At 42.9% G+C, this 21,472-nt stretch overlaps 6 protein-coding genes across 7 annotated transcripts; 3 read left to right on the top strand and 3 right to left on the bottom strand.

Annotated features, from left to right (window-relative positions):
* Positions 1-195: 195 nt before the first annotated feature.
* On the top strand, positions 196-1,715 carry LOC6568040 (retinol-binding protein pinta). Its single transcript, XM_001994890.3, has 3 exons — positions 196-728; positions 794-1,023; positions 1,098-1,715. The coding sequence occupies exons 1-3, from the start codon at positions 306-308 to the stop codon at positions 1,297-1,299; spliced, it is 855 nt and encodes a 284-aa protein (XP_001994926.1). The 5' UTR covers positions 196-305; the 3' UTR covers positions 1,300-1,715.
* Positions 1,716-1,989: 274 nt separating this feature from the next.
* LOC6568041 (MOB kinase activator-like 1) lies at positions 1,990-3,418 on the bottom strand. The gene is made up of 3 exons (XM_001994891.2): positions 3,357-3,418; positions 2,902-3,068; positions 1,990-2,810 (listed from the first exon to the last, which is right to left on the bottom strand). Exons 1-3 carry the CDS (start codon positions 3,374-3,376, stop codon positions 2,332-2,334), a joined length of 666 nt encoding a protein of 221 aa, XP_001994927.2. The 5' UTR covers positions 3,377-3,418; the 3' UTR covers positions 1,990-2,331.
* Positions 3,419-3,496: 78 nt separating this feature from the next.
* On the top strand, positions 3,497-5,690 carry LOC6568042 (nucleolar protein 56). The gene is made up of 3 exons (XM_001994892.3): positions 3,497-3,805; positions 3,999-4,401; positions 4,466-5,690. The coding sequence occupies exons 1-3, from the start codon at positions 3,803-3,805 to the stop codon at positions 5,554-5,556; spliced, it is 1,497 nt and encodes a 498-aa protein (XP_001994928.1). The 5' UTR covers positions 3,497-3,802; the 3' UTR covers positions 5,557-5,690.
* Positions 5,691-6,224: 534 nt separating this feature from the next.
* On the bottom strand, positions 6,225-14,549 carry LOC6568043 (clathrin interactor 1). 2 transcript variants are annotated; one of them, XM_032740405.2, is made up of 6 exons: positions 14,212-14,549; positions 12,597-12,798; positions 12,174-12,534; positions 11,895-11,988; positions 11,056-11,834; positions 6,225-6,905 (listed from the first exon to the last, which is right to left on the bottom strand). In XM_032740405.2, the coding sequence occupies exons 1-6, from the start codon at positions 14,262-14,264 to the stop codon at positions 6,400-6,402; spliced, it is 1,995 nt and encodes a 664-aa protein (XP_032596296.2). In that variant the 5' UTR covers positions 14,265-14,549; the 3' UTR covers positions 6,225-6,399. The 2 variants fall into 2 exon arrangements, with proteins under 2 accessions (XP_032596296.2, XP_032596295.2); XM_032740404.2 differs by lacking the exon at positions 6,225-6,905 and adding an exon at positions 7,855-10,756 and having other exon boundaries at positions 14,212-14,475.
* Positions 14,550-14,904: 355 nt separating this feature from the next.
* On the top strand, positions 14,905-17,097 carry LOC6567784 (FAST kinase domain-containing protein 4). Its single transcript, XM_001993534.2, has 6 exons — positions 14,905-15,149; positions 15,205-15,921; positions 15,986-16,235; positions 16,299-16,573; positions 16,629-16,698; positions 16,764-17,097. The coding sequence occupies exons 1-6, from the start codon at positions 14,954-14,956 to the stop codon at positions 16,972-16,974; spliced, it is 1,719 nt and encodes a 572-aa protein (XP_001993570.1). The 5' UTR covers positions 14,905-14,953; the 3' UTR covers positions 16,975-17,097.
* Positions 17,098-17,134: 37 nt separating this feature from the next.
* Positions 17,135-19,777, bottom strand: LOC6567780 (IQ and ubiquitin-like domain-containing protein). The gene is made up of 8 exons (XM_001993535.3): positions 19,281-19,777; positions 18,965-19,220; positions 18,679-18,896; positions 18,114-18,624; positions 17,924-18,056; positions 17,755-17,867; positions 17,509-17,693; positions 17,135-17,454 (listed from the first exon to the last, which is right to left on the bottom strand). Exons 1-8 carry the CDS (start codon positions 19,727-19,729, stop codon positions 17,190-17,192), a joined length of 2,130 nt encoding a protein of 709 aa, XP_001993571.1. The 5' UTR covers positions 19,730-19,777; the 3' UTR covers positions 17,135-17,189.
* Between the last annotated feature and the right edge of the window lie 1,695 nt (positions 19,778-21,472).

Raw genomic sequence — 21,472 nt, 5'->3', positions numbered from 1 at the left:
TTCCAAGCACTGGCGCATGTTGACCTATCCCAATATTTCAAATTTGCTGAATCAAGCATTTTCTTGAATAGTTTTTCCTAATCCAATTGTAGCAATTATATAAGATAAATTCTCAATGCGAGTATAGCTTAACAGCTTAATGAATAACAGCAATTAACAGGCGCCTTCCCAATAGTCAATGAAATGCTTTGCCCTCTCGTCGGATACGCAATCCGAAAGCTAAACACTTGTGCACACCGAAAGCTTACGACTGCAATGGTCAGTCGCCCACAGACCGTCGATCAGTGCAAGTGCAACAGCGGACAATGTGCACCTCCGACGAGAACGTCACAAATATCGAGCATCAAGATTCGTGCCCTGCCATGAATAACGATCAGGAGTTGGTGCCGAACGGCGAGCAGTTGCAAGTGCAGGAGTTGAGTTATTGGTTAGACGCAAATCCAACTATTAATGGCTGCAAAGACTATGCCAATTTGCACTTCTTTTTGCGCACCTGCAAATTTGATCTTGATCGCGCCAAAAAGAAGATTAAAACATTCTACCAAATGCGCGCGGAGCGTGGCGAATGGTTTGACAACTGCGATCCCTTGTTGCCCGAAATCCAGGATCTACTCAGCGTGGGCGTCTTTCTGCCCGTCGATGGCGTCGATGATCAGCAACGAAAGGTGGTCATAATACGAACTGCGGCACACGATCCCAAACGACACACTCAAAATAATGTCTTTAAGGTATTTCACTATATATTTGCACTGTATAAATATGAAATATGTTTTTGACCCTTGCCACATTGTAGACAAGCAAAATGATATTGGATTTGCTATTGAAATTTGAGCCAGACAATTGTGCTCGCGGCATCGTTGCTATTTTGGATATGGAGGGTGTCCAATTGGGACATGCACTGCAACTAAGTCCCAAGCTCATCAAGCGTTCCGTTGAGAGCTGGACGGCGTATCCGTGTCAACCGAAGCTATTGGAGTTTACCAATGCACCGCGTCATGTCAACATTTTTCTGAATACCTTTCGGTGCGTCACATCCATTCGACTAACTGATTACCTTTATTTATTTGAGTATAATTAATGCTTTCTTTGTTTTTTAGAGTCTTTATGACAGCGAAGATACGATCTCGCGTCATGGTGCGCCGCGAGGGCACAATGGTGAATTGCAAACAGCTGCCAAGCAATTTGGGCGGTCAGGGACCCAGCTACAGAGAGCTGGCCTTCAAATGGAAACAATTGCTTGAGCAGCACGCTGACTTTTATGTGGAGCAGGGCAAATACAAAAGCATATTAAGGCGATAAGCGTGCGATTAACAAAATATGTGATTAGAAGTCCACAAAGAGGCGGAATACTTATTGGCACAGAAACATTTATATTTTTGCAGTCGCAGTAATCAGAAAATGTATTGCTCTGAAGGACTATGCTCATATGCAACGAATAAGTATTTATAATTCGTAGATTAGTATAACGCGAAGCTTTTGTGTTATCGTCTCGCGACTATATGCAACGATGTTTAATCTGGAAGCTCGTTTAGAAAAAATCACATTAAGCTTATTAAATTTGTTTACAATTTGCCATATATGTTACAGCTTCTGTCTTGTTATCAGTTAGTTAGGTAAGCGATATTGATATTTTAAATAACATGACCCCAAGCTCTGTTCATTTTCATTATATTCTCTGTGTCTTTATTAGTATAAAATAGTATATCAAAAATGTTTATCAAGTCTATAATTATTATCATTTATTTGGGGCTATCGAGTGTCGTCTCACTTTGCTAGGGGGTTTGCAATGCAAAAGATTTTCCATCCATCTATCGATATTAATAATAAATACGTACATACATACAAAAGAACATAAACAAAATGGAAACTCACACAGTTTTGTGAACAGAATGTTTTTTTAAAAGCGGGTTCTTTGTTAGTGTATCAATTTGTGTTCTTTTAATTTTTACGATGATTTTTTTTTTGTTTGTTCGCTTTTTGCTTTTTTTTTATATAAATATACATACATATATAAATATAAGTGTGTTTTATATCTCTTAAAAGTATGTGTCACATATAAAAATATAGTAGATGTTAAGCCCATCAGCTCCATTATCATCAGCAAACAACGCACTATTGGTAATTTTAGTGGGACCACAAAAAGCACTGAACAAAACTTAAAAGCTATAAACGAGAAAAAAGGAAAGGCGGTAACTAACTGAAGCGTAATATATATGTATATATAGCGTTCAAATACAATTGAAAGTAAAGCGCACTTGCGCCCGCCCATCACAAGTCCAATTGTAGATTAACGCTATTCCCACCACTGTCCATCGTCGGTTGCAGTGATTCCTATATTTGCCGTTCATCCTTTGCCGTCAGCTTATCGATGAGCTCTTGGAGCGGGGCCAGTTCGCGTCGTTCAATCAGATTGAACTCTTGCACAAAGAATATAAAATGCTTAAAGGACGTATTCAAATGGGCCTCCTCGCCCAGCGTCACCACCTCGGAGAAGTGCTGATGATAGATGTGTGCATAGACGCGAAACAGTCGCTTCAATATGGTTTTAGCGGAGGTGAGAAAATTCTTTGGAAATGGTACACCAATTTTGGATGGGAACAGTGTCTCATCATCCAGCTGGTCCTGCACCCAGGTCATCAAATAATCAATATACTTGGGTGCGCTGCATTTAATGGGCTTCTTAACGGTCAAACCATCCGCCCAATGGTATTCATATTTCGGACCGGCCGACATAATGCCACAACTCTCCTCCGTACAGAATTCCGTTATTGTGCCATACAGCATATTAATCTGATTAAAGAAATCCACAGCTGTAAGGCAGACAGAGAGAGAGAGCTTATGAAAAAGTTAGCCAAGACAATGTGTGTGCATGTATGGTGATGCTAGGACACAATTACTCACTGTTGACGGCCACCCATTCGTTGAGATCCTCGCCATCGGGCAGAGCGACGGCGTTGCGTAAATTGCCGGAGCCGAGTGTGGCGGCTGCATGCTTCATGAGATCATATTGATGCGTGCCCTCCGGTATATTCTTTTTCGGCTTAAAGGTTTTACTCGATCGTGAACCGCTGCAGGCGAAAAACAGATTCATTGTATTGGTATGCCACAACAATCAACCCCTCCAGGCCACAACAGCCAGTCGTGGAGCCATCGCCTCACACCAACCCACAACATGGCTGAACAAAGGGTAGCCGTTCTTTGTTTGCCACTGTTGTTTTAGTAATGCCAGTGCAACTGGCTTCTAGGCTTACATTAACATATGCATATATGTAAAATGTTCGCAGTGTAAAATCAACAATATACGCATACGTATGCGATTGTGTGTGCGACAGCTTTCGACATATGAATATACTTACAACAAAAAATCCATTGCCATACAGTTATTGTCGCCGTTCACTTGCCACAAAACGAAAAACTTATTCAGCACCCTGTCTAGCAGTATGGATATTTATCGGCAGTACACCTTTCGGATGAGTGAGTATTTGTAGGGTTGTTAAAAACAATGTTTAATCCTAATTATTTCTTTATTAACAAAAATTGTTGGCAGGGCAAAGTGAGGGCTGGCAACTAATACTGACCACATCGATAGGCCAAACTCGAAAGCTGACATATCGATTATTCTTTTGACAGCGCTGTTCGCGTTGCCACATGGAGCTAAATAATCGCATATGTATACACTGGAAACGTGCAAGTGTGTACACAGTATTCGCTCTCTTAAGCACGTGGAAAAACAACGCGACTTGGTTTCCCCGTGGAAAATTGATAATCTTTATTAATTTAAAGGCATATTTAAGCCTTAATTATGGTAAATACTTTTGAAATCATAGTCATTGAGGAGTTTTCTATAGATATATGTGTGATATAAGTCACATATATACAATAAATATAACCTATGTGTTAAATGTGTGCGGGAGCTCCATAAAACGTGGAAAAAACTCAACTTGCACCGCAATTTCAATTGATTTCGTGTATTAATTCAAATTTATTTACAATTGCAGACGAATCTGTACGTGCTGTATGAGCATGCGGCAGGCTTTTCGCTCTTCTCCGTCAAGGAGTTCGAGGAGGTCTCCATGTTCCTGCCGCAGGTTGAGTCCTCCGTCACGGACATTGCCAAATTCAATTCGATTGTGAAGCTGGCGGGATTTTCGCCATTTAAGACGGCAATTGCTGCACTGGAGAATATCAATGCCATATCTGAGGGTATTGTGCCTCAGGACTTGTTGCATTTCCTCGATGATTTCTTCGCCAAGTTGAAGAAGAAGAAGTGCACTTTGGGCATTGCGGATGCAAAGCTGGGCGCTGCCATAACTGAATCTGTGGGCGTTCAGTGCAGCCACTTTGGTGTTGTGCCCGAGATTTTGCGCGGTGTGCGTTTCCACTTTGCCAAGCTCGTAAAAGGTAGGTCAACAAGCTCATTTAGAAATATTATCCCAATAATAAACATGTTAATTTGCGTTTGCAGGCTTTACTGACAAGTCGGCTGGCGTGGCACAGCTGGGTCTGGGACACAGCTACTCACGTGCCAAGGTCAAGTTCAATGTGCATCGTTCGGACAATATGATCATTCAGTCTATAGCTTTGCTGGATCAGCTGGACAAGGATGTCAATACGTTCTCCATGCGGATACGCGAATGGTATTCGTATCACTTCCCAGAACTGGTTAAAATTGTTCCCGATAACTACATGTTTGCCAAGGCGGCCAAGTTCATTAAGGACCGCAAGGACCTCACCCAAGATAAGCTTGAGGGTCTCGAGGAAATTGTAATGGACTCTGCCAAGGCGCAGGCGATCATCGATGCCGGTAAAATGTCCATGGGCATGGACATATCCATTGTTGATCTAATGAACATTGAACTATTTGCCGAGCGAGTCGTCAAGCTCTCGGAATATCGCAAAAAACTATCCACATACTTGCACAACAAAATGAATAGTGTTGCACCAAATCTGCAGTCGCTCATCGGCGATCAAGTCGGCGCACGCCTCATCTCGCACGCGGGCAGCCTGACAAATCTGGCCAAGTACCCCGCATCGACAGTACAAATTCTGGGTGCCGAGAAGGCACTCTTCCGTGCCCTCAAGACTCGCTCCAACACACCAAAGTATGGTTTGATCTATCACTCGTCTTTCATTGGACGCGCGGGCCTCAAGAACAAGGGTCGCATCTCTCGTTTCCTGGCCAACAAATGCTCGATTGCCTCGCGCATTGATTGCTTCCTTGAACAGCCGACGAGTGTATTTGGTGACACACTGAAGCAACAGGTGGAGGATCGCCTTAAATTCTATGAATCGGGTGATGTGCCTCGCAAGAACATCGAAGTGATGAAGGAGGCCATCGAGGCGGCTGGTCAAGAAGTTGCAAGCACACCACAGACCGACAAAAAGAAGAACAAGAAGAAGAAGCGTCCTGCGGATGCTGATACAAATGGCACAAGCAATGGCAATGGAGCAGCAGCACTTGATGAGGCCGACAATGGCAATGGCGATGCGGATGGTGAGCCCAAGAAGAAGAAAAAGAAGAACAAGAATAAAAACAAACAAGCCGTGGAGGCGTAGATATCACCTATGTACCTTTTCGGTATTCCACATTAGCGCTTAGTTCTAAGTTCAACACTTTTTATTTTACTTAATATTTCTTTCAATATATCACGATAAAGCCAACTAAATAAACAACACTTTTACCACACAAATTGTTCAAAATGACTTTCAATACAAAGTAAGGCGTTACAGAAGACATCATTTCGAACCATTTGTATGCGGACGACAAGCTAAGCGGCTTAGTCTCAGTTTCTTGACTTGATAAATCAGTGCTGAAAGCAGTAAACATAAATCAGAGTTTTAATTTCATTCTTTATTTTCACACATTGGTTTTATTTACATACACATAACTTTTCAACTATTGCTAAATGTTTCGGTATTTTTTTTTGTTTTTTTATTTTTTATTTTAATATTTTTTTGTAACAATTTGAATGATACATCAGACGTCCTTCCAAATGTTGCGCTAAAATATCGATTTAGTACAACCATTAATTAATTTTATTGCATTTATGACATTTAAACACGCAAAAGTATTTAAATTCCGAGTGGACAACAGGACGGATGTGGAATTATCGTTTTTTGTTTTGTTTTTTGATTTTGTTTCGGTACCGGTTTTTTTTTTTTTTTAATTTTTGGAGGAAAATCAAAAAGTGCTCAAATTCTACAAATAATAATACATTGGGATATTGGGTATTGGAATTTGCTGTGATTAACAATCGATTTACCAACAAAATAATCATATTACATATTGTATGATACAGGGGAAGATAAGATAGAATACACCGGAACAGGTTAGTTCCGTTCCGGATGTGCGTGCGTGCGTGCGTGCTTCCGTGTGGAACGTCATTAGGCTAACAAATATCATTGGAACAAATCAAATGCTGAGGAATTGTTATTGCTGCTGTTATGCTGTTGTGGCTGCTGGAAAGCGTTGAAGTTGGCAAATGCTGTTGCTGCTCCTGCTGCTGGCTGTGCCTGCATCTGCATCTGTGGAATGGTCTGTTGCGGCGCCCCAAACATATTGGGGCTGGTAAGTGGCGAGGCCGTTAGCCCCGGAAATGCGCCTCCCGTTTGCACATTCAGCGGCGACTGCGTCTTGGCGGGACTCTGCGTTTTCAGCGCATTCATCGAGAGTGCCGGCGCATTCGATTTGCCCGATTTGCTCAACAGCAGATTATCCAAATCAATGTTCAGATTGCCTGCCTTCAGATTACCCGACCAGGTGGCACCCACATTTGTCGGCTGCGTGCTGCTGCTCGTCGTCGCCCCATTTGTGTTTGTATTGATGTTGTTATTGTTGTTGAGCACTGACATTGGCTGCAACAGACTGTCGGCGTTGACAGCAGCAATTGGTGGCAGCATGTTATCTGCAAAGAACGCACAAAAATTGACCATCAATTAGGTGGAATACAAATCGCAGTTAAGGGAACTAGTATAGGCATAAGAAATGTTAGTAAGCATAGGTGGGTGTAAGTGTGTGTGTGTATGTGTGTAAGTGTGTGTGGGTGTGTGTCTATGTGCGGCTTATCGATTGTGTGAGATGAGTGTGGTTGGAAGCATTGTTGATAACAGGCGCAGGTAACTCAATCAGCTAAGTGCAGTTGAATTGTTGTTTGTTTTTTTTTAACAATTACTATTTATTGTATTTGTTTTTGGTTATAGTTGTTTACCTAGTGCGTCCGCGGCTGTGGCACAATGCCCGGTATATTGAGAAATGCTTTAAGGTATTTTTATATATATATTTCATAGATTTATCACAATAATATATATATATATATGTTATAATTGAAATAATATCCAAATTGTGCGTTTGCAATATAAAATGTCAAGGGAAAAAGGAATAAAAGTAAAGTAGAAATATTTGTTCAAATCAAATCTGTAAGTACCTGGCTTGCTAGTTTTATACATATGTAGTATCAATGTATATTTCTATGCTTGTAGTCTAAAGCGTTGAATCGCCATTATCGTTTTCGAAAATTACTACGGCGCTTTGAACATAATCCGAATACTTTAAATGATTTACAACAATATATGTAAATATGAAAAGTCATGCAATCCACCGACAGACAAATAATTGTGTTCAACTTATTTGAAATGAAAGTAATCGTAACATTAAAGTTTATTTTAAATTTTGAAATATTCAAAGTAAATTGATAAACTGATATTAATTTAAATATGTCGGTTACCTAACATATGTGCTTGAATAACTGTTCAATTTGAACAATACTGTGGGATTAGAAAAAACCATATTGTCAATTTACGATTCGGATTAGAGCAAAGTATCGCAATAATTTTCGAATTTCGAATATAGAAAACGTGTCGTATCTAAAATATACGCTATGCATATTTTTGTGGAGAAGCAGAGATGACAAAATTGAAGATTTGTGTTCATTAGGGCATATATTATAACTACATATAGTATATATATATATATTTATATCTAAAGCTTAGTACTGTTGGCTCTGTTCGAGAACGGCCGTATCATATAGTTTATAGCATGTGCCTAAAATCTGTTCGGCGAGCTCTCGGCACTCGTCCGATGATTCACCACCGACGAGCGGTGAGCGCACAAACTCCTCCAGCCAACGTCTCAGTTCGTTGAGTGATTCGGCAGAATGGGCAGCCAGCAGGTGGGCGGGCATGGTGACCAGCGCAGTGCCCAGCAGTTGCAGTGTCGCCGCACGTACTCGTGCCTCGGCGCTGAAGCGCACAAAGGCGCACAGATCGAAGATCTCACGGGTCATGGCCGGCAGCAGGGGACAGTTTTGGGCGCACATAACCAACACGGCCAATGTGTGCAGCATGTTGATCAGCAGCAATGTCTCAATGTCATGCGAAATGTTATCGTACTTTACGTAAAGCATTTGACGTGTCCGCTGACCGCGCACCAGGCCAAAGAAAAATGTTCCGGCCACGGCATGGAAGGGATTCATTTTCGCCTGAGCCTCTGGTATTTTGTGCTTGCTTAGAAAGCGTCTTGTCTTGCTGCGCAATCTTTCGCGTATGATTCGCTGTGCGGCAAGCAGGCGCGCTGCGGCTGCATCTTCGTCGGGGTGCAACATGAACTTGCGTCGCTGTTTGGCAGCTGTTGGCACAATATCCAAGATTTCCGCATTAGTTGGTGACGGCTGGTGCTGATCACCGGCCAGCTCCTTGGCCGCGGCAGCCAGCACCTGTAGTATGAGGATGCGCACTTTGGACGCATACCGTGTGTTGTCCGTGTGGAATTCACGACACAGCAACTCCGCACAGGCGGCCGGTTGGGCTACGCAAATGGCCACACAACACTGGAACTGGGTGATCTCAAAGTTCTCAAAGTAGTACTGCATCTCGAGTGTTATAAACAGCTGCATCAGCTCCTGGGCCAGCTTCACATCTTGCTGTGCCAGCTGACTGCGTATCAGTTGCTCGGCAGTGCTCAGTGCACTCTCAAAGATCTCACAGTTTGCCACTTTGGTGCGCAACAGATGCAGCAAGTCAAGTATGAACTTGGGTCGCTGTTCCAGGCTGCTGGAAATATCATTGGACATGTCATATGGCTGTAAGTCATCGTCCTCGTCGACTATCTGTGCTGGTGTCTCATCATCATCCGAGTCCAAGTCCAGCTGCATGATTGCAGCAGTTGTTGTTGTTGTTGTCGCTGCTGGCTGCGTCTGTGGTGAGTTTGACTGCACCTGCTGCACCTGCTCGCCCATAAACTGAGCCATGTGCAGCTCGAGGCGTTGCATCAACTCGCAACTGGGTTGCGCATCCAATTGTTCCTTGCTGGGAAGCACAAGATTCTCGAGCTCCTCGAGAATGTGCCAATGTGGCGTCTGCTCCATGGATACGTAATTAAAATGCAAATAATCCTCGTTCTTGGCGTTCGGATCCAATATGCAATTATAGAGCAGCTCTACGGTCTTCATGCCCACATAGCGCTGCACCATGTCAGGCGACTGCAGATGGTGACTGAGTCCATCGTGCAGCTGACATTTGTGCCCCGCCTGCAACATGCCACCGTATTTGCCGGTAAGCACAAGCATCTTGCTGATCGCCACATGCTCCTGGCTGCTCAGCTTTTGTAGTGAGATGCGACTGGACCAAATGCCCAGCAGCTGCGTGAAGAGCAACTGCAGCTGTGTGGGCGCAACGACATTTAGATAACCCACAAGCGAGCAAAGTGCTCCATTTTCGATGGGCGTACGCTGCAGCGGCAGCTTCTGCAGCAAACAATGCTGCCAATGGGGCGACTCCAAAGCAATTGTTCCCAGCAGCACGTATAGATTAAGCTGGATGCTGAGTGCGCTCTGTGCCAATTTAAAACACGCCGTTGGCTCCAGTTCACGCAAGATTTGCTGCACCACGTTGCGTGGCTTGGGTGCAATCGCTAAGTCCTCGAGCACTCGCAACAGACACTCCACATTGGAAGCATCGTGAAAGTTGGCGAGGACACGTGATAGCAGCCAGCTAAACGGGCTTAGATCGAAATGTCCTGTATTATCCTCGCACTGCAGCACAAAGTGGACAGCTTTCAACCACTGACGCAACAACAGGCGCCCATAGGCGCTGGCCGCAAATATCGCCGGCATCTGACGTCCCAGCTTATTGGCCACGAGACTGGGCAGACCCATTAGGAGCTGAATGAACTGCATTATTTGCTCGTCGTGCTGTTCCAGCCGTGGCTCTGGCATCAACTTAATGGTGCGCGCAAAACGTTGCATTAGCGCTCCACGCTGGCGTGCCAAGTGCAGCAGACAGATGGCCAGCAGACGCTCATCTTGGAGCAGGGCGGCGAGCAGACAGCTCGCCCTGCTGGGCACACGTTCCAGCTGCTTTAATAGCGTCTCAAATGCCACTTGCACATAGCCCGAGCTGTGATCCAATTTGAACATATTTAAGATATCCCCATCTGCCTCGGGCTCCGGCCAATCCGGTGTGAACAGCCTGGCCAGCTGGGCCAGCAGAGCGGCATACTCGTCACTGGCCAGCTGGGACCAATCAACCGTCGGGCAATCTAGATCCACGAGTTGCTCTGGCGTTGTATATCCAGGCAAGGCACCAACGCTATGCAGTTGACGCAGTGTGGCTGCCACAAAGCTGACATCTGCGGCGCTCTGAACGCTGCTTAGCGATCGCAATTCCGCAATGGCCTCGTTTAGAGCCAGATGTATCGATTCGGACGGTGGCGGTAGCGGTAACGGCGGCGTCTTCAAGACTTGCCGCGGCATTTCAACAGCTGCGTCGATTTAAAAGGAAGAAAAAGAGAACGAGTGCATCCGATTGGAATATGTTGCCGTTATGTGTGGAAGCTACCTTAGCAGCAAGAGAGATACAATGACAAACAGAGAGAGAGAGAGAGAGAGAGAGAGGGAGAAATTGGGAGAGTTTCGTTCGGAAAACGAGTCGTCATGCAAAACGCTTCATTGGACGACCAAAAGATACGTTAAACGTGATCTATCTAGGCTAAAACAAATCCTAATGCAAATCCTAAAAACTAATGCTTAGAACTATTTAGCTTAAGCTTAAGATACTCACCCATTGGCATGCTCTGATGGATCGATAAATCACCCAATCCGGCCAGCAGATCAGTGGCTGTTGTTGGTGCCGCTGGCGCTGCTAGCGTTGTGGCATTGAACAAATCGAAGGCATCATTGGCTGGCGTCGCCGTCGTCAGCAGCTGGCCATCCAATGCCGAAGATGATGACACCGCCGCCGTACTTGAGCCCTGGAATGCAGCAAAGTCCGCAAATTCATCGTTGCCGGTCGCCGGTAATATGCCAGTCGATGGTGGTGCTGAGCCGCCGCCAAAAGCAGCAGCAAAATCACCAAACTCTTGCGTTGGGGCAGCGTCTGCAGCACGTGGATTGAAATCATCGTCGTCATCGACAATAACTGCTGCGCTATTAAGCGTCTTTTCGCTCTCCTGCTGTGGTGTTGCCGGAGCACACGTTTTGAAAAGATCATCCAGCAAATCATTGTTGTTGCTGGGTGTATTGCTCTTGTTGTTGTTGCTGTTGTTGTTAGGCGAAACGCCGCCCATTAGATCAACACTGTTGCCGGTGGGCGTGTCGCGATGCGTGGGCGAATGAATGCCGGCCGCGTTTGGCGTCTTACCAAAGTTAGCAGCAGCACCCAAATTAATTTTCTTTTGCGTTGGCGGCATCTTGGTTGAGGTTGAGCTGCCTGTTGGTGTCGGCTGCTTGGACACCGGCGAGCTGACTGCCTTTGAGCGTATGTTCATATTCAGGCTTGGCGGTTTGCTCTCAGTGGCCACCTCAGCGGGACTAGCACGATCATTGTAACGATAGTTGCGTCTAAAAATGGTCAAATACAATGATTAAATGACAGACAACGTTTAAAATCAATTTAATTACCTGGGACTTGGTGAGTCACTGTCGGAACCCTCACGCTCGCCATCGTAATGAGTATCCTCGTCTTCGTAACGGTCTGCGGAGCTTTTGTCGGAATCTAAAATTCAATGTGAAAGCATTTCAGTTAATATGATGTGATGTAAAGCAAACCTGTTCAATATGCAAGTAGCTATAGCCTATCGGTATGTATCTTAACAACTGATTGAATACGTTTCCAATAATAGGATAAGTTTAACTAGCAGATATTACTATTTAATATTATATAATCCTCTGAATACTTACACCAATTGTCGCCACGATTGTTGCGCCAGTCGCCATCGTTGTAGCTACTGCCACCACCACCGCCACCACTGTAACCGCTGTAGCCGCCGCTACGAGAGCCGCCCATTGCATCGCTGCTCATGCCAATGTACTTGTCCTTATTCTTTTTGGCTTTCTTGCGTTCCTCGCGCAAACGATCATCGTCCTGAATAAAGTCTATAAGCTCTCGTACCTTATGCCTAACATTAATACCCTGATCCTTGCCGCCTTCGTCCGTAAACGTGTAATTCTCTAAGGAGCGCAGATCGTAGATGTGCTCCCGCGACGAAGTAACCACACGCTCCGACCCATTTCGCACCAAATAGTTTAGCAGCAGCAGACTCTACAAATGGTCTAAAGATGAGCACAAAGAAATCTAGAAGAATTTGTTCATTTGTTACATACTTTATAGGTCCGCCGCCAGTTGGTCTTATTGTCCTGCAGCATGCGTTTCCAAAGCATGGACATGACCTCTGGAAACGTCTCATAGGAGAATGTGGCATGCGCCAGCTCTTGCATGAGTGGACCGGTTGGACCCCAAGGATCATCGTTGGTCGCTTCGCGCACCTTGCCCTCAATTTCTGTGTAGTTCATTACGACATTGGTGCTGCAAAGATACACGTGTGGAATATTGCAAATTACGATTATTTCAATAAAATTAGTTAAATATCGCGGACTCTTCTAAAGTACTTCAGTGCTCGATTACTCATTGTGTTGCTGATCAAAAATCATGTGGGTTGAAAATCACAAGAAGAAATAGATGCAAACATTGCTCAGAAACAAAAAATTCGATATGCCAAACAAAAAATTGATATTAGTTAGTATCCAAAGAGACATAAGAGCACAACAAATAAATGCCCGCATACCTTTTTTTATATACACATGTAGGTACAATCGTGAGCGTACGGTGTACATAAATAAATATATCTGCACTTGTCTGACACAATTATTGTTTGATTAAGAAAATATAAATATGGGTTTAATATGTTCCACGAAGGCAATTTCTGTGAACACATCTTTGATGGCAAGCCAATATATATATATATATTGTTCATGTTGGATAAAAGTACTTCTTCGCTATCTCGAAACAAACTATATTTTAATTGTTTGTGTTTTATAGGTCGCAGTAGATAAAAATAGTACGTCTTTGAACTGATAAAAAAAACTATCATTGATTGCCACTTGGTTAACATGGAGTTTGACATGCGTTGTTGGTTGGACTTCCAAACGTGATACAAAAAGTGTGAATTGTCACAAGTGCCTGTTATCAGCTCTTAGATAAGCAGTCACAACAGACTTGGGGAATACAACAATAGATTTATAACTGCCAAAATTACACACTTTCCATTTTGGACAAACATATTTCCGGAAGTCCCAATCGCATATGAACTGAAGTGGATAAATTTTGAAGTCACACACACAAACAAACTCACAGCGATTCAATGGAAAAGATAGTAAAATATTATAAATACAGTAATTAATAGCTGCTCGTTGCTGGAAAGCCGCAACTGGAAGCACAAATGTGAGCACAGCTGGAATACACATAATTTATTTTGGGGGCAAACGTTGAACAAATAATTGTTTTTTGTTTGATAAACTCTATGTATATGTATGTGTGCATATATATACATATATGCATGCATGCGTATATGTGTGAATTGGAATTTCTGTGATATGAGCTTCAACGTAAGTAGTACATTTAAATCCGGACAAAATGAACACAATAACCTTGAAAGCAACAAAAGCAACCAACGTCAAACAAAGCAGAGCGTTAATCGCTCGTTACCATAAGCGAGGAGGAGAACAACAGGCAAAACTATATTACTTTTGGCACGACTGCAATTGTAGCACCTGTATATTGTGAAAGAGACAGGTATTTGGGACTGGGGGTGAGTTGTTGGCGAAGGGCGTGGGAGTGCCTCTTCCCCTACACACTTGAGTTTTTTTTTTTTGTTGCTGTTATTTTAAATTGCCCCATTTAGATTATTATTTAAACATATTAATTTAGTGCACAACTTACACTTTGTCCGCCAATTCGCGCACTTTCCACATGCTGATAAATTTATCAACCATTTTAGCTTAATTTTCTGCTTTGGAACTTTTCACACAAACTTGCCTAGGTGCTGGCAGACAAAACTCGTTTTTATTTTGTGGTAATAACACGTATTCCGTATGCATATATATATATGTATATATTGAACTGAGAAGCTCGCTTAAACGAGTTACATGTAGCCGTATGTGTTTTATTTCTTCACGCCAAATAAAAAGTATAAAATTTAAATGAAAATGCAAAATAAAATCACTGCACTACAGGCAGAATTTTGGTGAGCTGTCTCTCGTTAGTGTTGCAAATGGTTTCAATGGCACAGCGATACCAAAAATATTCCGCAAGCAGTGTTGCAAAACGTGTATCTGCTACATATCGATGAAAACATTAGGTGCTGTTTTTGCTTATCGATATATTACTAAATGAGCATTTTACAACACTGGAATAGGCTGCCGTTGCCGTCATCTGTGGAATTGTCCGATTCTACTAATAGGAAAGTTAATATATTTTGTAAAAATGTATAAATCATGACTCGTAATGCATATGTACAACAATCTTCTGCAAGAACACTAACTGTGGACATCATGTTGACACTGAACTATCAGATTTTCGTACAATAAAAAATGTAAACAAAAAGGTTATGTAAACTTCATTGGTCTTACAGCGTGAAGATTTGCCGAAGCGCTCCTCGAAAACACTGGGAACATAAGTGAAAATGTTGGGACTACAACGTTTAGCCGGCAGTATTGTGACGCAGCTCTATCGACGCGCCACATACAGTAGCAACACACGTGCGGCGAGCGCGGCACTTGCAACGGCGGCAAGTAATGGAGTGGGATCTGGAGCGACCGATGAGCCAGATGCTCGTACGCCGGCGGCAGAGGCGAGCGCCAGGAAACAAAAGAGCTCGGGTGGGTATTTATTATGATAAAGTAACTTTTACATTTACAGTTTGATAATTTACAGGTCACATGGTCGCAGCGGCATTTGAATCACTGCGAAATGAAAACGAATCCAAAGGGAAATCAGCGGCATCTATCGGCAATAACATTGATGAACGGATTGTCAACGCTAAGACAGTAAACGGACTGTTGGCCATAACAGAGAACAACAACGCATTTTCACGTAAACATGCCCTGAAGATTGTTTCAATACTAGCCGAATGGAGCACCATTAATCGTGTTAAAATATCTGAGTTCGAGAATGATACGAGGTTCCTTCGCGTTTGTCGAATGCTGGGCCGCACAGTGCCCAAGGATGGAGCCAATGGAAAAAATGGTGGCTCTAACAACAACAACGCTTCGAAACGCATTTCCGGCTTTCGCACTGATGACTTAAATACGGTCCTAGGTGTGGCGGGTGACGATGAGGCGGCCAAGTTAATAGCCAGCATAAGTCTGCCGCAGATGGTAAAGGTGATGAGCACCTTGGCGCAGCGAAAACGTCGCAGTACTCCATTGCTGCGCTCGCTGGCGTTCAACATAAGTAGCTCCTCGGAACAGCTGGATCTGAAGCAATCAGCCGATGTGCTGTATGCCATGTCCACGCTCAATTTCCAGGACTCTGTGCTCGGTGCTAAAGTGTGTGCAGATGTACAAGCTGCACTGCCAAAGAACTCGGAAAAATCATCCGTTGTGGGCTCCGTACTCACCAGTCTCGGCATAATGCGCTATCGTGATTTGGGTATGTACAAAACATCATCAATTTAGTCAGGTCTTAGAGCATCTCTAATCATATATCATTGCAGATATACTAGAATCGTTAACGCAGTGGCTGCTAAACAATAGTGAAATCTGTCGGCCTCAGGATCTCAGCGCTTACTTTTTAACAGCGGCGCTGCTTAACTTTAAAAGTGCACATTTGGAGGATGTGCACAAAAAGCTGGCGAAGTCCATTGTTCGAGAGGACTTCAAAAAGCAATCAGACTGGCTAAACTATGTTTGGTCGCTGACAATGCTGGGTCTTGTGGATCACAGTCAACTGGAGTCGGTGCTGAGGTTGTTCATTGTTCGCTACGTGTTTTGCTAAAATAGAGTTAACTAACTATATTTGTCTTACAGCGCGGACTTCTTGGCTAAATTGGAGAGTGACAAGGCCGGCTTAACGCCAACAGCAAAAATGAGGCTTCTAAATTTAAACAGTTATGCGCAACTTTGTGCTAGCGACTACAAGGGCGTCCTGCTGCCAGCCGATAGTGCTGTCTACCAAGTGCCCATGGCGCACACGAAGACGAAACACATTCTTGTCAACGGTATGCTGGACGCGCTTAAGAGTCTGCTGCCGGCCAGTAATCATGTGCAAGGCTCGGTGGATAGTAAAATGGGTTTCCTAATTGGTATGTGACTGCAAGCAATAAATGACGAAACTTTTTAAATATGTCTCAATTACAGATGCGGTATGTCAGTTCGATGCAAAAAGAAATCCACTTCCCCTGGATAAGATGAATCCAGATGCCATCAGGTGGTTTCCATTATAATTTGCCTCGTTGCTCTCCTGATTCGATAATGTGTGTATTTTACTTTCAGAGTCGCACTAATGGTGGTTGATTTTCATGACATTTGCCATGGGACGCATCGTAGTGCCAGCGGCATAACGAATCTAGCGTTCGATCTGCTGGAGAAGAGTGGCTATCAAGTGATACCTGTGCCCTACAACGAATTCAACACCAGTGACAAATTACTGAAGCGTGTTCAGTATTTGGAGGCGAAGTTTAAGGCCCTTGTTAGTAGCAAATAAAATCAATTATAGATTTGTACTGTTTTCATCATAATTTGAATTGTTTGATTATTGTAATTTTATAATTATATTAGGCACTGCATTAAAGTAAACTATTCAAATCCGGTATCTGCAAAATTTAAATATCTTTAAAATTGGTTAACTGCACGGATAAAACTTGTAATTTAATTAAAATTTTAATATTATTGTAAATATTTTCTAATTTCTACTAGCGTTTAGATCGCATTCAGGTCGCTGCTGCGCTGCTTATTCATGCCAACCTTCCACCATTGTCCCGTCTCCTGGAACTCGGTGGCAACAGCTGCCAGTGTATGGAACAAATTGCGTGACAACATATGGCAATTGCCCACATGCAATATAAACTTGGGATCGTAAACCTTATCCATTTGCTCAATCTTATAATGATCGCGCGTCTCACGCTCTGTGAGACAAACACAGTTCCATGGCGACCAATCGTCGCTTTTATTCCAGCGTGGCAAACTGGCAAAATATTCGAGGAATCAGTTACGGCAGTAATTTGCCTTGACAACTTACCGCAGTTCGTTTAGGTTTTCAGACTTGCTCAGCGCTGAGTGACCATGCCAGATTTTGTCAATAATATGACGCACATCGTCCTGCTGGATGACAAAGGCAAAGGATGTGGCGCACTTTCGCTTCCGTTCGTCTCGCTGAATACAACGCAGAATCGACTGGTAAACATTGTTCTCTGTGGCCACCAACTGTAAGGGATTTGTCCTGGATTAGTTTGACGAAGCCATCTTGGCCAAGTTATTAGCTCACCTTTAGGTAGTAGCAATGCTTGCAAGTGTCCACGTGACTCTGTCGCGTTCGAATCGCAAACTGGGCGAATGGCTTCACCTTCTTGCAGACGATGCACATACGCGAGGGAATCTCTGCATAAGGATATACAATTGGTCGAATATATACTACGATGTCGATAGCTACTTACTCTCCCCCTGCTCGCGTTTCTGAAACTTAATCAGCTCGAAGAATAATATGTTTTGACGCTTGCGCAGGATTTCCACATCGCAGGACTTGGTATAGATGAGCAGATTTTTTTCCCGATCGAACAGATCAAAAAGCTAAAGACTTGAACGTTAATATTTACCTCAACTGATATCCCAAACAATCAAGTTTACCTCTGGAAAGTTGGGAAAACTTGTCTCATCCATGAGCAATTCCATGACACGCCTGATCAGCTCCAGTCGCTTCTCCTTATCCACCGTTTTGCGCAAATCCTTGTAGATCTCAGTCAGAAATCGCACTCGTTGCGTACGCAGCAGGTCCAGGTGTATTTTGGTATCCTTGTAGCCAATCCACTCGACCGGCTTACCCATCTCCTTGAGCAGTTGATCATTCCGAAAGTCCTCCATGGCCAAGTAAACGACTCGACGCTGTCGCTCCACACCGTTCAGCAAACGGATTTCCTTGTCCAGCAGAATGTTTACCTCCGAGATGCGTGCCGGTCCCTCAAAATTAGCCGCAATGCGTTTAAGTTCCGCTCGTTTCCAACGTGAGATTTCCGCAAACAGCAAGTCAAAGTCATCATTGGAGCGGGGAAATTGCTTGATGAGTTCATTTCGCTCAACCCGCTTCTCGACGCACTGCTCATAACGCTGATCCTCATCCATGCGATTTTTTACCAGACGTCTGCCAACAAGAACAGTTCTAATCAAATCCACCTGAATGTTTAGGTTTACTTACCGAAACTCCTTGGCACGGAGGTGAATATGCTTCCAGAGTATCCAGCGTCGCCAGTTGCGCTGTATGAGGAGAATCTTCTCGAGCCGTCGCTCGGCTCGTTCCTTTTGCGCATATGTTTGATATTTACCAGGTATGATGACAAAATCAGTGGCCGTGGACACGTATCTAATGTTGATGTCATCTAAAAAGCATTGCACGGCTTGTTCGTGTGCCGTATTCTAGAATTATCATTTATGTTTGATATTCGCGAACATTTCTTAGTAAAAATCAAAAAGTAGCTTCTCACCAAAGTCTTCTCTTTGTGATCCCAGGTTTGGGTATCCCGTGTGCGATACCGTCTATACTTCCATTTGTCAAAATAAGGTCCAGTTTGTGTAAAGGCATCCTCATATATTTTGCCACTAATCTTGTCCTTATAGCCGCACATAAAAGGCTTCACAATTGCAGCATTTTCGATCTCGACCACAACATTCTTGGGCTGCCCATCCTCCGTATCCTCACCAGATATATGCACGGTCAGATAGTCAGGCAGACGATATTTGCTATGCAGTTCATGTATGGTGTTAGTAATAAGTATTTCAGGTATGCAAATTCATACTCACTCATAGTACACACTCAGACTCAGTTTGGGCATTGAGTCCATGCCATCAGCGCTTTGTGGCACATTGAGTTCCAGCTGAAACTCGTGTATACCAAACTCATCACAAATGGTCGAATTAATGGGTATGGAATTGCAGAGAATGCGATCCACTTGCTTAACAACAATTAGCTCCGGATCCACCTCAAAGCGACGTGATATATCCTGCTTGACCTCGCCAATGGTCATGCAATTGGGATAAACTTGGGCAATGGACTTGCCCTGCGATATACAAAACTTGACCGTAACATTTTGCACCTGCACACAGCTCTCCTCTATCAGTTCGGATTCGGTGCTGCGTTCCTCGTAGTTTGGTCCGCATACGGCCCGTACTTGTGGCTGCTGCGATGGCGAAACATTCAGCTGCAAATTGCATGTGTAGGATGGCGGCGGCGGAGAATCCTTGTCGCTCATTTTCGTATGTAACTCAAAAATATAAATGCGTTTTATTCTATAGTTGATTATTTGTGGAATCCAAACGGCCTGCTCGGTGTGGGGCCCTCAAATGGGACGACTGTTCAGGGTCAGGGGAGGCTATGGGAATTCATTTGTTCAATAAATACTGTTGCTTGGCGCCCTGTTGTGGCAACGCGCCCGTTGGCCATGCCACATTTTCCCTAACGTACATTTCGTACTCTTTATTACCTAATTGGCCACTGAATTTTCTCACGCATTCGTAGTTACACATTTTTTTGTTGTATTTAAATTAATTTTATTTACATGTGTTTTTGTTGTTGTTGTTGTTGTGTGTTTCTTGTAGTGAAAGCGCCACTCAACTAATATGATGAGTGGCCGCTATCTTTTTGTCAGCTATAAATTTACGAGCGAATTTTTGCCTAATTGCCCCGATTTCCATTTGTGCTGAACATTAAAATACATTTTGGGTCGGTAAGGGAGGCGATGAGATTGGACATTTTTTAGGCCAGAATATTACATGAATTTGAATGAAAAATGTCGTTTCCAAATTTAAATGCTGTATTATTCTAGTGTTTGAACTATGATGATGGATTTGACTTAGAAATTCCTTTCAGTTTTCATTGTAGAAAGTTTTGAATCATATACATCCGATCTATAGACCTGATACCCGTTAAGAATCATATTGAATCAACCAATTGTATACGTTCTTGTTGTTTTGTATGCATAATTGCTAATTCATACGTATGTGGGAGGAGGGGACAGATATTCAAATAGTGCTCAGTGCATTTTGGCGTGGGCTTATTATTGACTGAACTCTCATTTTGTTCGGTGCAATGCCTGAGGTGGCATTTTCATTGTTCATTAACCTTGTAGAACCTCTGATTGAATGTTAAATTTAAGCAGAATTCGCCTGTTTAAAATAAACTGATAAAAATAAGTGCATCATGGGAGCTCAAAAAGCGCAAGGCGAAATTAAAATAAATTAGTAAAATAAGAAAGCAAATACAAGAATAATGGCTACCTATTTAGTTGAGCAAGCAAATTTTTAAATTCGTTGTCCGTTGGTGTTTTGCATATACCAAACACACGCGCAAAAGTACATGAACATGAAGTATGAAGGATGCTATGAAATAAATTCTTAAGAGACGGTAAAAAGAACTCAAGGAGTCAATTTAAAAAGGATCATTATGATGTATCTAATGCGCTTGGTTAATGCAATATTTGGAATTTTTCTTTTAAATTAATTATACGTACACAACAACATCTATCATCCAATTTTGCTTTGATCTACAAATCATAAAATGTTGCAAAGAAACTATTGTTCAAATTACAAGAAATATCGATGAATGTTGTTGGAGGTAAATATTTATCTCTATATATACATACATGTATGTAAATTAAAATATAGTGCTTCTCAATTAAAGTTCAATTTTAATCTACAGTTCAAACCTTGATCAAATATACATTCCTTTTAATAGCGGTTGAGTTTAGATTAAGTTTGGCTATGGAAAGTTTTGTGAAAAGCTGCATACGCCCTAGTGTACATACATATATACATAAATGCAACAATTGTGTCGCGAAAATGTATCTGGTAGATGTCATCGGTTCATTATTTATTGCACAATATCATAGTTGATGCTGTGTAGACGCCGACAGTAATTACTTTTACTAAATGGTTTTCAAGATATGCATTTATCTCATCTGATGTATTTATGCATGTATGTAATACATACTATTTAT

Source organism: Drosophila grimshawi, unplaced genomic scaffold (assembly GCF_018153295.1).
Source record: "Drosophila grimshawi isolate 15287-2541.00 unplaced genomic scaffold, ASM1815329v1 contig_311, whole genome shotgun sequence".
NCBI lineage: Eukaryota > Metazoa > Arthropoda > Insecta > Diptera > Drosophilidae > Drosophila > Drosophila grimshawi.
This window is presented reverse-complemented; position numbering and strand designations above follow the sequence as displayed.

Excerpts from the sequence above, each read along its gene's own strand:
- LOC6568040 (XM_001994890.3), top strand. The coding sequence starts at position 306 with ATGTGCACCTCCGACGAGAACGTCACAAATATCGAGCATCAAGATTCG. Across the intron at positions 729-793 it reads CTCAAAATAATGTCTTTAAG|ACAAGCAAAATGATATTGGA; the intron begins GTATTTCACTAT and ends GCCACATTGTAG. Across the intron at positions 1,024-1,097 it reads ATTTTTCTGAATACCTTTCG|AGTCTTTATGACAGCGAAGA; the intron begins GTGCGTCACATC and ends TTTGTTTTTTAG.
- LOC6568041 (XM_001994891.2), bottom strand. The coding sequence starts at position 3,376 with ATGGCAATGGATTTTTTGTT. Across the intron at positions 3,069-3,356 it reads ATGGCAATGGATTTTTTGTT|CGGTTCACGATCGAGTAAAA; the intron begins GTAAGTATATTC and ends TTTCGCCTGCAG. Across the intron at positions 2,811-2,901 it reads CGAATGGGTGGCCGTCAACA|CTGTGGATTTCTTTAATCAG; the intron begins GTGAGTAATTGT and ends TCTGCCTTACAG.
- LOC6568042 (XM_001994892.3), top strand. Across the intron at positions 4,402-4,465 it reads CTTTGCCAAGCTCGTAAAAG|GCTTTACTGACAAGTCGGCT; the intron begins GTAGGTCAACAA and ends TTGCGTTTGCAG.
- LOC6568043 (XM_032740404.2), bottom strand. The coding sequence starts at position 14,264 with ATGGTTGATAAATTTATCAGCATGTGGAAAGTGCGCGAATTGGCGGAC. Across the intron at positions 12,535-12,596 it reads ACTGGCGGCGGACCTATAAA|AGTCTGCTGCTGCTAAACTA; the intron begins GTATGTAACAAA and ends GACCATTTGTAG. Across the intron at positions 11,989-12,173 it reads CAATCGTGGCGACAATTGGT|ATTCCGACAAAAGCTCCGCA; the intron begins GTAAGTATTCAG and ends ATTGAATTTTAG.
- LOC6567784 (XM_001993534.2), top strand. The coding sequence starts at position 14,954 with ATGTTGGGACTACAACGTTTAGCCGGCAGTATTGTGACGCAGCTCTAT. Across the intron at positions 15,150-15,204 it reads CAGGAAACAAAAGAGCTCGG|GTCACATGGTCGCAGCGGCA; the intron begins GTGGGTATTTAT and ends GATAATTTACAG. Across the intron at positions 16,699-16,763 it reads ATGAATCCAGATGCCATCAG|AGTCGCACTAATGGTGGTTG; the intron begins GTGGTTTCCATT and ends TTTTACTTTCAG.
- LOC6567780 (XM_001993535.3), bottom strand. The coding sequence starts at position 19,729 with ATGAGCGACAAGGATTCTCCGCCGCCGCCATCCTACACATGCAATTTG. Across the intron at positions 19,221-19,280 it reads AGTCTGAGTGTGTACTATGA|CAAATATCGTCTGCCTGACT; the intron begins GTGAGTATGAAT and ends TGAACTGCATAG. Across the intron at positions 17,694-17,754 it reads AGCATTGCTACTACCTAAAG|TTGGTGGCCACAGAGAACAA; the intron begins GTGAGCTAATAA and ends AATCCCTTACAG.